The sequence below is a fragment of the Homalodisca vitripennis genome, chromosome 7, assembly GCF_021130785.1.
Source record: "Homalodisca vitripennis isolate AUS2020 chromosome 7, UT_GWSS_2.1, whole genome shotgun sequence".
Classification (NCBI taxonomy): Eukaryota; Metazoa; Arthropoda; class Insecta; order Hemiptera; family Cicadellidae; genus Homalodisca; species Homalodisca vitripennis.
In genome coordinates, this window is record NC_060213.1 from 96,214,027 (window position 1) to 96,231,252 (window position 17,226).

Below are 17,226 nucleotides of genomic sequence, written 5' to 3' on the forward strand. Positions count from 1 at the left end.
ATTATTTTCTGTGTTATTTATATCAACACTACTCTGTTTACTTATACGATGTTAGTACTTTAGTACACAAGTTTCACGATGTATAGTCTTGAGCTGAGCAAAATAGTGCATTTTTGTACGGTCTACGAGTGAAAGTGAGTGGACTCCTCAAATGCCACGAGGTTCCTTGGCCACGTGATAGCTTGTGGCCTTGAAAGTGTGTGTGTGTGTGTGTTTGTGTGGAGAGAGTGAGAGAGAGAGAGAGAGATAGAGGAGCGCTATTGTTATTGTTGTTGAAATATTTATTTATTCCTGTTATCAATTATATACTCTATTTGCGTTGTGCTCATTGGATTCCTGTTTTTGTTTATGTTACTTAAGTATAGTTACTTTTCTGCATGTTAGGCCTGTTGCTAGTTTAAATGTTCATTGCATTGTACTTATGGTATTACTTTTGTTGGTAAGCTTTTGATTTTCATCTTATAAGATGTTAATACTATTGCTAATTTATATATTTATTGCGATGTAGGTGTGGATTAGCTGATGGTATTTTTATTACCAAAAGCATTGTTATGTATTTGATTTGATTTTTATTTTGGTATAATTGTCAAATCTGGTGTAAAGGATATATTTTTGGTAATGTAAGCATTATATTTTTATTCAAACAAACTCTTCAATAATATAAGTTTTTATTTTTGTGAGGCCTTTCGTACTCAATGAGAATATCTTCGGATCGACACAAATGAATCAAACTTTTATTCAGTTGTGTGGGTCCGAAGATGTTCTCATTGAGTACGAAAGGCCTCACAAAAAGAAAAACTTATATTATTGGAGAGTTTGTTTAAATTAATATATAATTTGCAATTAGAAAAGAGCTTCAAAAATGTAAGCATTATATTGCTATTGTATGTTGATAATCTGCTGCTGATCCAAATTTATATATTTAACTAGGCAAGTTTTTGTTTACAGTTGTTATCATTTATGTATATACTTGTATAAAATTTGTGATCTCCGTTGAGATAGATAAACAATTTAGTTTTTAATAAACAATAACTAAATTCCAGATTTACTAGCAATATACAGTGGTAAACATAGCCGAATACTTTTGATAAGTCAAGAAATACACGAAAGGTTGTTCGTTAAAGCCTTATCAACAATATTTGTGCCTTTCTCATCAACCGAGAAGGAATCATAAGGAGTGCAGTGACTGTTAAAATCACCAACTTATATAAAACAGAATGCTCAAACTGAGGCAAAATATAATCAGGCCCGACTGTAGTTATATTGGGTGCATTATATAAGTACTATTGCACTTGTATAAAAGGTTAACTATGACAACGATACACAGTTTAACCAGGAGCACAAAGATGATTATATAATTCTAACATTTTTACAGCGATGTCCACTAATTTATTTAGGGTGTGTTGTAGTAAATAAGCTGTACTCCACACACTCAAATTTCCTAGTCTTCTAAAACACAATACATAAACTTTCCAATTCCTTTCCTTATTATCAGCGCCACCCACCATAAAGGATTTGCAAAATTAAAAATGTTACGTCTTCTAAAGAGTGTTGTTATCACCTTCGATAAATTGAGTATTATAGGCCAACATCGAGGGTAAAATATTTCAAACTCTTCTAATTAAAGGTAATATTTTTTACCCACATCTAAATTTAAAAATATTTATATTACAATATAATTTAATGTCAACAAATTGTTTATATTTCTTAAATTTTATTACTTTTGCCAAGTTAGCATTTTATATATTAATAAATGTCATTAAGGAAAAAAAACAAATTAAATGTGTAATAATATAAAATTCAACAAAAGTTATTAACAATAGCAATAGTAATAATAAGTTCCTTAAAGTAGCAATAGGATTTATAAGCTTATTGCTTATTTATAGCAGCACTGGTTTAGGAGATCTCTTTTCAAACACAAGAAAAAGTCCACCTTTGATTATTGGGAAATACGAATGAACGTCAAACTGGAGAGGTAGTTGAGTTTTGTTGCTAAGTTTCACTGAGTATTGAGTCATAATCCTCGCCACACAAGCCTTGATCTCCATCACTGCAAACCTCATGGCTGTAACAGAGAATTAATGTCATTGAGTTTCTTAATGTGGTAAAGATAACGACTTACACTACAAACTTCGTTATATGATACAAGTGATATAACAGTGATACAGAGATTCATGTTCACAGTTGGAAAAGCACAATTATTTTATTAACTTCATAGTTTAGCCGGAACTTACTAATATGACAACCGGAGTATATAGACTGTACAAATTATTATGAGTTTTAAATAGGACTTACCAATACAAATCCTTGGTCCATCGCCAAAGGGTAAGAACGTAGTACTAGGTTTGAAATTGTTGCCCTCGAATCTTTCTGGGTTGAACTGTGAAGGTTCAGGGTAGTGCTGGGGGTCTTTTTGTAGGGCATCAACGGGAATAAGAATCAATGTTCCCTTCTCTATGATGAGGTCCGAGTCAGGTACCTTGTACGAGCGGACACATTCTCTCCTCAGAATGGGTAGGATAGGATACATCCTCTGTGACTCTGTTCAAAAGGATTCTTATCAGTCGAGGTAAAACTTTTAGTTAGGGCTAAACCTGATTGGTTGCAAGACGATTATTTACCTTGAACGATCTGATCCAGATATGTCATGGCCCTGAGAGCCTCATAGGACCAACCTCCGTGTTTAGACAACACAGAATCCACCTCCAGCTGAAGTTTTTGTTGGAATTCAGGATGCCTTGATAGCTCAAACAGAACAAAGACTATTGTGCGAGCCACTGATTCAGAACCACCAGTCATGAAGATGACAGTGTTTGAAGCAATTATTTCATCTGTAAAAACTGTTGCAAGCGTAATATTAATGTGTTGTCACCAATATGTAACACGTAACGAAGAAATAAACTGTTTTAAAGAAACATCTGTATCCAATGCTATGTAAGTGATCATTTCATACAAACTCTCCGGAACTATTTTGATATTACTTTGCTATGAAGCATGCAGGACACATCGGCGACTCTACCATTAGATAGTAATAGATCTATGTAGTGTTTTCCGTGTTATCAAGCAAGGGGCACCATATTATTCGCAGATTTGCTATTGAATTTTGTGTTAAAAGTTGACTTCAAATGAATAGTTTCCACTCACTCAGTGTAGGATAAATAATATGGATAAAGTGACACAATGTTAAATCGTGAACCTACGTTTGGTGTAAGTTATAGAATCTTCCGTCGTTTCTCAGTTCGAGTCTTTAATTGTTAATCAAAAATTGTTTTCTGTACCACTTCAAATCCATGTAATTTACCATTACAGTGGGAAGTGGTAATGGAATACATGGAACTTAAATATCATTGCCTCAGATACTGTGTAGGGTTTAGCTAAACAGTTTTTAACTATCTCTTAGTGTGTAGCGGAATTAGCAGTAAAAAGGGCAGGGAACCAAGTGCACAGCGAACTTTTGTACACGAAACGAAAGTACAAAGCGGATAGAGATCTGAATCAAACCCTCATAAACAATTTTTAAAAAGTTCTCTTCTTATTTTGACTATGCTACCATTTCATACTTACAATTTATTTTCATACCACATTCTTACTTGTGCTTTTTGAAATTATATAGCAGTTATAATGAATTACATTGGACTAGAATAAAATATCTTATGTACAACTTACATATTTCAGATGTATTCAATGATTTGTCATCCTGCTCTGTGTAACTCATCTGGTCAATAAGAGCGTCTTCCTCATTAACGTGAGAAGCTACAGGGGGATTGAACTTTCCATTCTCTTCATCCTCCTTCAGTGATAATAGTAGTTGAAAGTAGTCGTTCCTGTAGATATTATTTTCCTTACGACATTTTATATTGGCTTTGATCATATTCATAAAATATTCTGAAGCTTCTTTTGAAGATACTGTTATATTTAAAAAATCAGATATTTTTGGCGCCATTCTTATAACAACCAATTTCAAAAGTCGCAAACGGGAACCGGAAAACATTTTTTCTGCAATCATCTTGAACTTTTTGAAGTCAGGACTACCTGGTGGGAACTGGACTCCGAAAGCACAGCTTGCGATCACATCTAACGTGAATTCAAACAGAAGGTTAACAGAATTAACTTCTTTATTCACAGTTGAAACCTCTTCTATCTTTTTAATCAGATTGTCACCACTTTTGGCGATCTGCTCGAACATTCCTCTCAATTTTCCAGTTGTAAAAGTGGGCGTTAACTTCTGACGTAATGATCGCCATTCACTTCCTCTTAATCCAAACAAATTTTTAGAGATTATATCTTTCTTACGTATTGGGTATCCCCTGTTTTGGAAGTAAGTGAAATCTTTCACCAAAACCTTGTTTATTAAGACTGGATCTCGCAAAATTAGAAAAGGCGTTTTGGATTTGCACAGTCCTACATACTTTTCATCAGGAAATTGATCGTATATTTCCTTAATTCTGTCGGTTTGTGATTGCTTTCCAAAAAATGCACCCCAAAAGAACCCTTTCTTCACGTTGGTCACGCCTTTTTTGTCCCAGTAGTCATCGTTGTTTGTGATGTACCAGTACAGAAAGTAAAGAGCAGGAATGATAGCTAAGAGCACATCTAGCAGAACAGAGTCAGTAAGCACAGCCATAACCACGTATGTACCTGAAACCCAACAAACAGGATTAAATAACCACCGTCCTCATTCTTATATAAATGTTTATTGTTAATTAAGAAAAGTAGCTAGGTTTCCTAAAACATTATTCTTATAAATGAATACCTATTTTAAAAGCTGAAAAATAAATTACATAGCGTTACATGTATAACTTAACTAATTTATACGAAATAAATTTGGAATTGATAGAGGGTTGTAATCATTAAAGGTGGCTTACATTGTTTAATAGAGAGCGGATAATCTTAGAATATTAAACTGAATAGGCTTTTCTTAAAATTATTCCTTAGGAATAGTTTAAAACGTCATGATTACGTTTCAAGGGCTTAGGGTTCGAGTCTCCAGTTTATAGACGTAAAACGTCCGCTTTACTCATTATACTATGTATAAGAAATACAAATGCATTGTATGGCACAGAAAATGTTGTTCTAAAATATTCTAGCACCAATGATTTGCATACAAAATGTATTTTGTTAGCATTACTTTAACGGGTTTTTACTTTTATATTAAAATTGTACTGTATATGAAAATTGTCTGGGAAGTTAATTAAATTGTAGTAAAATAGCCCAATAGAGATTAAGATTAACATAATAGTTGTTTTAAATCATGTTTCATATTTGTTATACTCCTAATTAAATTTTTCTTAGTACAAAATTGATTTACCACTACGAATTAACAAATAACTTTTTGAGATAAATCCTAATTTATGTTTTCAATAATATAATCCGTAATAAACCCTATTTAATCAAATCAGCTGTTCATACAACTCGAGCAATAAGAGTTTATGTATTCGAGAAGTGATGTTTAAATAATATTAATAATATAATAAAAATATACTGAAGATGAACAGTGAACTATATTTCAAGACTTTTTCATTAAATTAAATACAGATGCAAATTAGTTAAGTGAAGATATGTTTGCATCTCTATCTATGTGCCATAATGTCGTACTTTATCAATAGGTGAAAATAAAATAGCCACTCCAGCAACTAAAACTGAAAATTTTACTGTGACAATTTGTACTTTTACGTAATTAAAAAACGTAATTAAACTTTTAAAATTCTAGTTAATTTAGATATTTTTATTGTTAACAATACTAGTACGGTTAAAATATTTTTACTACCTGTATATTCTCAACATGTCCTTTGTTAGATATTTAAAATAATAAGATTTTAACACATTTAAACGAGACTTAGGGCTGTCTCGAAAACTCTTCCGGAGCGAATTCATCTTTGGAGCATTTAATAATTTCATTGTAAGTGTAAAAATTACAAAAAAGCAATTTGTATCATCGCTAGCTTAAACATCATAGTTTTACAGGACAGTTTTCAAAACCTGGAAACTGTTGAATTTTCCATGTTTCTACTTCTTAGAAAAAACGTTATTTTGTTTTTCTAAATATGCCTTCAACGAAGTACGGCACATACATAAACATAACAAAAGAGGCAGAGAAGTCTATCGTACGTTCGTTTTCTTTTTCTGTTCTTGACACTATACAAAACGAATAAATGAATATTTATTTATTTCCTCATAGATAAAAAGATCTCAACATATAAGGACTACTAAGTAGTATAAGAACTGCTAAGTAGTATAAGGACTACGATTTTTAAAATTGCGTTCGAAGCCGGGATACCTACTACTAGTGAAAATATATTGTGTTAGGTTTACAAGAGTAGTGTGATTGTCTTCTTTTCAAAAATAGTAGTAAATTATTCCTTAATTTTGTCGATCACGATGACCACTTCCTACACTTTGCCTTTGATATATGATGTCGTTTATTAAGTATCTGATTGTTTTTTGTGGTGGAATATTCCAGTTGCTTGTAATTATTGTTATATACAAAAATACGCCAAATCATTTTTACTGGCCCAATTGGAAAAAAATAACATTTATTTATATTACAAATTATGTTATTAAAATAAATGTAATTTTTTTTAAATCAAAAGGTATAGCTAGAAAAATTAAATTATTTTCTTTAGAAAGTTAAATAACGAAATTAATTTATGATTTACATATGTATGTAAATAGGGACGATATTATTTGATTAACATTCCTGGTGTTCGGTTATTTCTAAATTGTATAGTAACTCGGCAATATTGGTTGGCTTCCACAATATATTACGGAGCAATTCACAACTGACAGGTCAATTTAGAATCCGCTAGGTAAAAGACGACTGTGATCGAAAGTGTCAATATTGACGCAGCCTCTGGGAACATCGACAACATTAAAGCAAACTTTCTGTTCTAAAATATATTATTCATTTCAAGCAAACCATTGCGTTGGTTGTAATATAGTTGTGTCTTAAAAATTAATCCTCAATATTCTTTTTTATTTACAAATGACTATTATAAATATTTATTTTATTTTAAGGTTATATTTATAATGTAACAAAATTATATTCTATAATATTGTTCAAACTCTACGTTGTAAATTCATACTGTCAACTGTAGTCTCCTGCCTCAAATGTGTAACGGATCTTTTTTTTAAATAAAAGTCTTTAATGGACAAACAAGCCGGCACAATAAATTCTATCATTTACCAGTTCGTAAACATCATTCACAGACATCATCATCATCGAAGATTTGGCGAGGTCTATAAAGGGTTTGTCTAATTGTTGCTATTCTAACTGCAATTTTCATGTAAAATTAAAAAAACCAATACGGTCAATTCAATAAATTACTATACTCTTAACTGAATACAGTATTTAATTTAGAGATTTTTATTTTAACAAAGCTATCTGACACTGGTAAGGTATATATATATATATATATATATATATATATATATATATATATATATATATATTTACAGGGTGATGCTATAAGCATATAAGCAGAAACTATAAGAGCTCATTCTGCATATAAACATAATGAATAAAGTTAAAGAAACATAGGTCCGAGAATGCTTCGTTAGCGAATTTCGGCTAACGTAAAGGTTTCACCCGGATTTCAGCTCACCATGTAAATCGGGGTGTTTAAAACAGATCCAAAAATTTCAAGTTCCGTTGTTTTTGAGAAATCCCTTGGAAAATGCAAAAAATAGAGTAAATAAAACTCCTTTTATCTTTCAGCAACAATAACATTTCCCCAAGAAACAGGTCAGAATGTTCGGTATAACATATAGAAAATTTTATTCTGAACAGTTCGTACTATTAACCAATAAAAAGTGGTATAATATCATTTCTTATCCAACATTTCTTTTAAGTATTGGATATTCTGTAAGAAGCAAATTAAATACTACGTAAAAAAACTGTGGTTGTTAGGTGACATAAATGTTAAAATATTAATTTCACATACATCAATTTATAGTACATTTTGGAATCAAGCTTAAAACACTATAATATTAGACTTAGCACTAAAAAACAAAAGTAACTTACAATATATTTATTTGTTTAAACTTTCGCTTTGTCCTTCAGTCTGAACTTTAACTAATACAGAGTTTGTACAGTAAGATTAAACAATCTTTATCAATATTCGAACATATCTAACTAACTAAACTAATGTGAGGTGGGTATAAACGCTCTTCCTTATAAAAATTTATGTTCTTCATTTTATTAATAAATCCTTATACTGTACTTTAAAACCATATAAAAATAATAAGGATCTCACCTTAGCCTATCACTTTCGTTGATTTTAAGGATCCTTGAATGGGATACTTCGTTCTGAACACTATTCTATAATATTATTTCAGGAAAAGTTTACACTACAGAATTAAAAGTTTGGCAATGGAACAGTGTTGATGATGGGAATTTTTACACTATCACTAACGTCAGAGAGGCATGAAAATCAATATGGTTTAAATTAAGTAGCGGTAAATCGTAAATGCTGCCGTGGCGCAGTAGTCTTCTGCCGACCTTGTATCGAAAGACTACGGGACATTTCTAAACATAACATAACTACTGTAGGATGAACTTGGGTGGGTCATGGAGATATAAACTAATTGCTATAAACATAGACTGTAAACGTACTATAGAATCAACTATAGCGTAGATAGGAATTCCTTACAGACATTGGATTTCCAGACCTGATACAGTGGCATAGAGTATTTCCGATACTAACTTATTTGTGAAGATGATCTTTCTCGACGTAAATCAATTCTTCTATGATAGGTATCTGTGATTATTGCAATTTTATTTTAATAAATCACAAATATTACAACTGTTTCTGCTAGGTGTAGAGTCGAAGTTATTTATGCACGCAATACATCTTGCAAAATCGTATTGTGAAATACTGTCTACTTTTGATTTCCAAAAACAACTCTGGAGTGTGTTTGCTTTAAAAAATCTCTATCTATGAATCTCCGCGAAGGCCGCAATTATTATTGAAGGATCTTAACTCTATAAGTGCTACGAGTCACGATTGCGAACGCTACATAAACAATAATCGTGAGTGAGCTAATGCTGGAGCGAAATCGTGAGTGAGCTATCTGCACGAACCATCAAGTCGGGTTGGCTGTGAGGTTACCAAAACGATAATCGTGAGTGAGCTATCTGCACGAACCATCTAGTAGGGATGGCTATGAGATTACCAAAACGATAATCGCGAGTGAGCTATCTGCACGAACCATCAAGTCGGGATGGCTGTGAGGTTACCAAAACGATAATCGTGAGTGAGCTATCTGCACGAACCATCAAGTCGGGATAACTATGAGGTTACCAAAACGATAATCGCGAGTTAGCTATCTGCACGAACCATCAAGTCGGGATGGCTATGAGGTTACCAAAACGATAATCGCGAGTGAGCTATCTGCACGAACCATCAAGTCGGGATGGCTATGTGGTTACCAAAACGATAATCGTGAGTGAGCTATGTGCACGAACCATCTAGTTGGGATGGCTATGAGGTTACCAAAACGATAATCGTGAGAGCTATCGGCACGAACTATCAAGTCAGGATGGCTATGAGGTTACCAAAACGATAATCGCGAGTGAGCTATCTGCACGAACCATCAAGTTGGGATGGCTATGAGATTACCAAAACGATAATCGTGAGTGAGCTAATGCTGGAGCGAAATCGCGAGTGAGCTATCTGCACGAACCATCAAGTCGGGATTGCTATGAGGTTACCAAAACGTTAATCGTGAGTGAGCTATCTGCACGAACCATCAAGTCGGGATCGCTATGAGATTACCAAAACGATAATCGTGAGTGAGCTATCTGCACGAACCATCAAGTCGGGATTTCTATGCGGTTACCAAAACGATAATCGTGAGGGAGCTAATGTTGGAGCGAAATCGTGAGTGAGTTATCTGCACGAACCATCAAGTCGGGATTTCTGTGAGGTTACCAAAACGATAATCGTGAGTGAGCTATCTGCACGAACAATAAAGTCGGGATGGCTGTGAGGTCTAAGGCACTAGTTTGCCACTAATGGACGCGGGAGTTTGCCTTGAGTCGATCATTCGATTCCCGCGCATGGTATTAGGGGTTTTCGCGGTCTGGCGTGCTTTTATAAGAATCGCTGGTCTCTGGTAAAGCTGACAGGGGGGGGCATCTTAAGTTTTCGTAGTGTGATTGGAATCAGTGTATTATTGTATTTTACATTAATGGTATTAGTATAAAAAAAACCCGACTTTGTGCAATTTTATTCTTTCAAGAAATTTATTTTTAAATCATACAAATAATAGTAAATTTTAACAGTTTGAAAACCATTTAAACCATATGTACCTAGCATGTTAACAAAAATTACCAGTGGTTACAGGGTAAATGACAGTTTACATGGATGCTACTTAAGGAAAAGGTAAGGTCAAACTTTTGTTATTGTTTTCCACATTGTTGTCAATAAAATTATTATAGTCGTCTATGTAAACTACATAATGACTAATAATTACTAAATTACTAGATAGTTTATGATATGTTCCACAATATTTTGACTTAATTTTGGTCATTGCATCTTGAAACCATTCCTAAACTACTGCCACTAAATCGAAAATTAAGAAATGTCTTCTTTAGATATCAAAAGATAGCCTCCAGCATTATATTTTAAAAATAACATTAATTATAACAAAGGTATTGGAGCCAGTGGAGCGAAGTACTAGCATCAAAACCATTGACTATACGACAATTCTGGACAATGTCCTTAAGAAAGAGGTAAGGTTAATTTTTAGTCAACTATCCAACTCAGATCCAGAACCAACATTTTTATCCACAAATTTCCTATAGTCGTCTATGTAAATTGCCAAATGACTGATAATTCCTAAATTACTATGTAGTTATAAAAATTTGAAATTCACGTTCTCAGACACAAATGTTAGTAAAGGCCAACTCCATATATTCCATAGAAATCGAAATGGAATTAGCCTCTGGTTTCAACTCCGTGCTTTTACATTCCTGGATTACCATAGAGCTTAATCCTTAATTGATCGAAATCCTTAATTCCTTGATTTGGATCTTAATCAATATTAATATGGAAAATTTTTCGAATTAATCTAGTTTGTAGTCTTTTATAGTTGAAGAGAACTGTATATAAATTTTCATGCAAGTATTTTCATCTAAAATGGATATGCATATTTTATAAACAAATAATTGGGATTATTGCTTATGACGTAATTATTGTCATTTCATCTTCAATCCATTCATAAAGTACCTACTGCCATTAAAAAAGGTCTTTTTAGTATAAAAACGATAGCCTCCAGCTAAATGCTGGACATCCAATGCCATAATGTAATTCACAAAAGATTTGTATTACATTTATAACCTGGGACCAAATATAATCAGTAACAGTACCAAAAATCACTATTTTATACATTTATTACATAACCCATTACGTACTTGTCTTAATTAATTTAAAATGTGTTTGTGGAATATCTGACTTATAATTTATAAGCACTGATATTGAAAGAGAATATGGAGATGAATGAGAGAAGAAAAACATTAAATCCACCCATTCAATAAAGACTCCACTTCTGGGATTACAGTAAGGAGCCTTTTGTCCCTTTTACAACTGAGGAACATTTGTACACTTTATTCCAAACAGTTTCACTTCCTTTCAAGACTTCTTTGCTGTTATAATAACATTTTACCGTAGCATTAAAATATGGGTTCCATAATTTAGACACGTGTCTATTTTGCTATATCATTGTGTAACATTGTGTTTTTGATTGAATATGTAAAAACACAACTAACTAAGCTTGTTTGTAAAGGAAAGTATTTTTTTTATAAAATAAATTATCTCTGTCGAACCCAATCTCAATTTTAGTTAATATTTGAATAATGTAATATTATATGAGTTAACTATCAGTCTGCGCAAATTAAAATATAAAATAACATACTTGGTATTTACCAATAAAATGGACTAGTTGTTATATTTTATAGGTGCTATAAAAACCATATATCGTAAATTTATGCAAAGAAAAATTTTTTTAGCACCATAAATATAAGAAAACAAAAATTGAAGTAATCGATTAGTTTGTTGAATCTACCTTTAAAGGAACAAAATTAAAAACCAAAAGAATAGAAAGTTATTTTTCTATTGGTTACTTAAATTTGTTGAATATTTTGTGTAATTGCATAATTTTAAACCTAATCCAGACTAGCTATTATTAAGTGCAAGGGAATATCCCTGTACACTTTGTTTATCAACAGCAATACAATGTTTTACCATGATTTCTTTCGCCTGATAAAAACAATGTTGCAATAACTTGCTTACGAATTTTTAAAGATTTTATTAAGGAAAGTACGTTACCTCTCGCTCTCTGTACTGACATTATCAAAAGATTGTGCTAGTTCTGGCTTGTGATATGTAACCGATTATAGACAGGGTCCTTAGCGAGAGGGTAAAACTAAGCTGTTGGAAATCATAGAACTTTCAGAAACAAAGAAAAAGGATGTCTTTCCTACAAACATATTTCGTAGGATATAGTTTTGTAAACACGATTATAAAATGTTATTAATTTTTAATACTGAATATAAATTTCACCACTACTACTCTCAACGTAACATTTAGGAAAGAACTTCATAAACCTCAGATGGAGCAAATAGTAAAATAGAATATTGTTAGGAAAGTGTACACCATCAAATGATTAGATTTAGGGACACTTTACACAGCTGTCTTTAGCAAAATTTAGTAAAAATACAGAAAAAATACGGAAACTTTTATTACACTAATTTATTTTTATTTCCAGCATCATAATTTGCAATATAAGGGGGATGAACGATTCTGAATTCCTCTTCTCCGATTTGAATCATCTTTTACGACTGAACTAAGTAGAATATGTGGTGTAAAAGAAAGTCAACAACTCTCTAAAGGGGGCCAAACAAATTACTTACTACAGTATGGAAATTAAACTCATTAAGAAAAGTGTATACAATCCAATTATTAGGAAAAATTCACATAGGTGTCTTTCACCACATGAAATAAAAATAAGGAAACTTTTATTTCACTAAATGTATTTTCATTTACAGCAGCACCGTATCCTTGGAAAAAGGGATTAATGATTCTGGATTCCTCTTCTCCGTTTTGAATTATCTCTTACGACTGAACTAAGTAGAAGACGAATTTAAAAAATGTATCGACTACTCTCTATAGACAACCAAACAAATTACCTACTATAGTATAGTAGATTAAGCGCATACTCATTGTCAAAATTGTAAGGTTGGGCTCTGCTATGAGAGTCTGGAGTTGGAACATGTAAGGTTGTGGTTACGCTTTGCTACAAAAGTGTGATTTGAGGTTCACCAACGTCTCTGATGGTATCAGCCTGCTTGATTGTGCAATTGTTTGTTTCTCTCTTCCTGTTGTTTAGCAGCGATGTTTGAGCGGACGTGTCCCCACTTACTTCCGGCGGATGTGTGTTTCGCTTTGTAATACAAAACTTCCATTCCTACGGTGATCTATTCTTTAGTCCTATGAATTTTTATTTACCAACAATTACATAACCCTTAAAATGTATATGGACATAATTATTTGAACGTACGTAGACAAGAATTGGAAAATATTCATAAATATTCTACAAAGGGCAAACCATTACAGACACTGATCAGCCATGCAGTCACTCGTGTAGTCCCGTCTGATCTCTTAAGGAAAAGACGTGAGTGAGTGATTTCACAACTTTTAGTTGGAGAATAAACTAGTGGAGAGCGAGAGTCTCAGGTTTGCCAAGAGCCAACCACTACAGACACAGATCATCCATGCAATGTCACTCGTGTAGTCCCCTCAGCTCTCTTAAGGAAAAGACGTAAGTGAGTGATTTTACAACTTGTAGTTGGAGAATAAACTAGTGGAGAGCGAGAGTCTCGGGTTTTCCAAGAGCCAACCACTACAGACACAGATCATCCATGCAAGTCACTCGTGTAGTCCCGTCAGCTCTCTTAAGGAAAAGACGTAAGTGAGTGATTTCACAACTTGTAGTTGGAGAATAAACTAGTGGAGAGCGAGAGTCTCAGGTTTGCCAAGAGCCAACCACTACAGACACAGATCATCCATGCAATGTCACTCGTGTAGTCCCGTCAGCTCTCTTAATGAAAAGACGTAAGTGAGTGATTTCACAACTTGTAGTTGAAGAATCAACTAGTGGAGAGCAAGAGTCTCAGGTCTGTCAAGAGCCAACCACTACAGACACAGATCATCCAGGCCATGTCACTCGTGTAGTCCCGTCAACTCACTTAAGGAAAAGACATATGTAAGTGATTTCACAACTTGTAGTTGAAGAATCAACTAGTGGAGTGCGAGAGTCTCAGGTCTGCCAAGACCAAACCACTACAGACACTGATCACCCATGCAATGTCACTCGTGTAGTCCCGTCAGCTCTCTTAAGGAAAAGACGTAAGTGAGTGATTTCACAACTTGTAGTTGGAGAATAAACTAGTGGAGAGCGAGAGTCTCAAGTTTGCCAAGACCAAACCACTACAGACACAGATCATCCATGCAATGTCACTCGTGTAGTCCCGTCAGCTCTCTTAAGGAAAAGACGTAAGTGAGTGATTTCACAACTTGTAGTTGAAGAATCAACTAGTGGAGAGCAGGAGTCTCAGGTCTGCCAAGAGCCAACCACTACAGACACAGATCATCCAGGTCATGTCACTCGTGTAGTCCCGTCAACTCACTTAAGGAAAAGACATATGTAAGTGATTTCACAACTTGTAGTTGAAGAATCAACTAGTGGAGTGCGAGAGTCTCAGGTCTGCCAAGACCAAACCACTACAGACACTGATCACCCATGCAATGTCACTCGTGTAGTCCCGTCAACTCTCTTAAGGAAGAGACGTGAGTGATTTCACAACTTGTAGTTGAAGAATCAACTAGTGGAGAGAGATAGACTCAGGTCTGCCAAGAGCCAACCACTACAGACACAGATCATCCATGCAATGTCACTCGTGTAGTCCCGTCAGGTCTCACAAATTAAAGAGGTTTTACAAAGTTGTGCATAGTAGCCTCCGCAAATGAAAAGAAAGAAAATTATGCATCAAAAAATGTTCTTACTTCATTATACGATAAACCAATTTATTTATTAATTAAAAACAGTAAAATTATTTCATACAGATCAATGTTGTATAGAGGTATTATTTATATTACTATCATAAAAATTTATTTCCCCAATCTTAACGTTTGGGTTTTGTATTAAACATTGAACGTAATGTTGGCTTCAGAATTAAATACGAGTATTAAAGAAGACCAAATACTGCATAGCCTATGGAACAATATAATATACAATAATATTATAAATTTGTATTTTGAGGCCAAAACTAGAAAATAATTCATACTTAAATATTTATATCTACTATCTTGTAATTCATAAGCATTTACAGTGAATGAAAATAATTATCTAGATGAATGGGGGAAGTAAAAATGTAAATCTAGGCATTCAATAAAACTCTGTCTCTGGGATTAAAGTAAAGAGCCATTTGTTCCTTTAACAAGCGAGAAACACTTTTCCACTTAATTTTACATAATTTTACTTCCTTTCTAAGACTTGACTTCTATTATAATAGGATATATACATTCGCCGAAGGTATTCACAATGTAATCATGTGTCTTAATTTCTACAGCATTGATTTAAATAATAAAATAATAAATACATAAATAATCTTTATTTTGCCAAAAAACAAGTACAAAACAGTACATTTTCATATACAAGTACACAACACAGTTTTTACAATACCATGAGTTCAAAATATAACAATAAAAAGGTAGAATAAATTAACACAATAACAATATAAATAAATATAAGGCAAAATAAATAGGAATCCCCTAGGCAAAGCCTGAGCTGGGATCTCCATCACTTGTTTTAAACAAAAAGAATGAAACGGCTAGCAGCGAAACGTAACAAATAGTTTAAAAATTATGTATGAAAAAGTGATTGATTTAAAAAACATACTGTGCCACTGAATGGAAATTATTTCTTTGTAACTTCAATGGTAAAAAATCTCCTTCACCAACATACCAAGTAATTATATTTACAATTCAAAGAAATAAAAAGACACTAAAGAGATAGTGACAAATACCAGTAAGCAAACAAATAGATGTACCAAAAACACATAGGAAATTCAGGCAAGAAGTAAGTGCAAGCGATTCAAAATGTTCAAGACTCAACCTACTTTACTATATTTTTAATATTTTTATCGACAGCTTCTTGTTCAAAAAGCCATTTTTTCAATTTTTTCAAAAACTCTCTCTGTGTTGTGAAGTCGCCAATTTTATAAACTAATTATGTTAAATAATCGTGGTGCAAAACTACTGTAAAATATTTGATGTATATTTAAATTTGATTTAGGCACACTAACGACTTGGTACCGCCTAATATTGTAACTAGGCTGTCTTGTTATTGAAAAGCAGAGCTTCTAATGTAAAACATTTTTAGGACTTTAAAAATGTATAAATACCGTAGAGGAAGAATTTTCATCTCAACAAACAGTGGCCAAGTATGTTCAAACCTTGTCCTTTTCGAAATAAGTCTGATGAATCTTTTTGAAAAATTACTATCGGATATAAGGTAGTACTGTATGTCCCACCCCAGCATGTGATACCATAGCTTATCCTGGATCCTACAAGAGCGTGATATACATTGACTAAAATTTTGTTAGACCCACACAACTGATTTAATAGGTAAAACTTTCTCAAACTGAAATAAAGCTCTTTTTTTAATTTTGAAATATGGTTTTTCCAGGTCAATTGATAATCAATGATTAAACCTAAATATTTCATATTATTGACTTGCTGTAATTCCAAACAGTCACAATCAGGAACAAGCGGAACAAGGCATTTAGTTTCATGAAATTTAAGTGGGAAATTAAATTTTGGAGTCGAATCTCAGACTGAATAACATGAACTTTAGTTTTTTTTCGCTTAATATCATAAAGTTTTTGTCAAACCATAACCTTAGGAAAAATAAATCTTTTGACATTGATTGGTAAAGCGAATTTAAGTCATGGTTTGTATAAACAAAAGCAGTGTCCATCGGCAAACGCAACCAATTTACCATTAAAACAACCATTACAAAGATCATTGACATAAATTTAAAAAAGTATTGGACCCAAAACAGAACCCTGCGGAACACCAAATTCAATTTTCCCTGGATCTCCCATGACGCCACCAATGTTTACCCTTTGTTCTCTCCCCGTGAGATAACTAGAAAACCAGTCAAGTG

General features: G+C 33.1%; 1 protein-coding gene across 1 annotated transcript in view; it reads right to left on the reverse strand.

Moving 5' to 3' along the window:
• Positions 1-1,802: 1,802 nt before the first annotated feature.
• Positions 1,803-17,226, reverse strand: part of LOC124366058 (cytochrome P450 6B1-like) — a 28,458-nt gene continuing 13,034 nt past the window's right edge. The window contains exons 2-5 of the mRNA XM_046822268.1: positions 3,667-4,638; positions 2,622-2,840; positions 2,296-2,541; positions 1,803-2,065 (exon numbers count right to left, since the gene is read on the reverse strand). Of these exons, the coding sequence (XP_046678224.1) occupies positions 1,881-2,065; positions 2,296-2,541; positions 2,622-2,840; positions 3,667-4,624 (1,608 nt within the window). The 5' untranslated portion in view covers positions 4,625-4,638 and the 3' untranslated portion in view covers positions 1,803-1,880. The remainder of the gene's footprint in view (positions 2,066-2,295; positions 2,542-2,621; positions 2,841-3,666; positions 4,639-17,226) is intronic.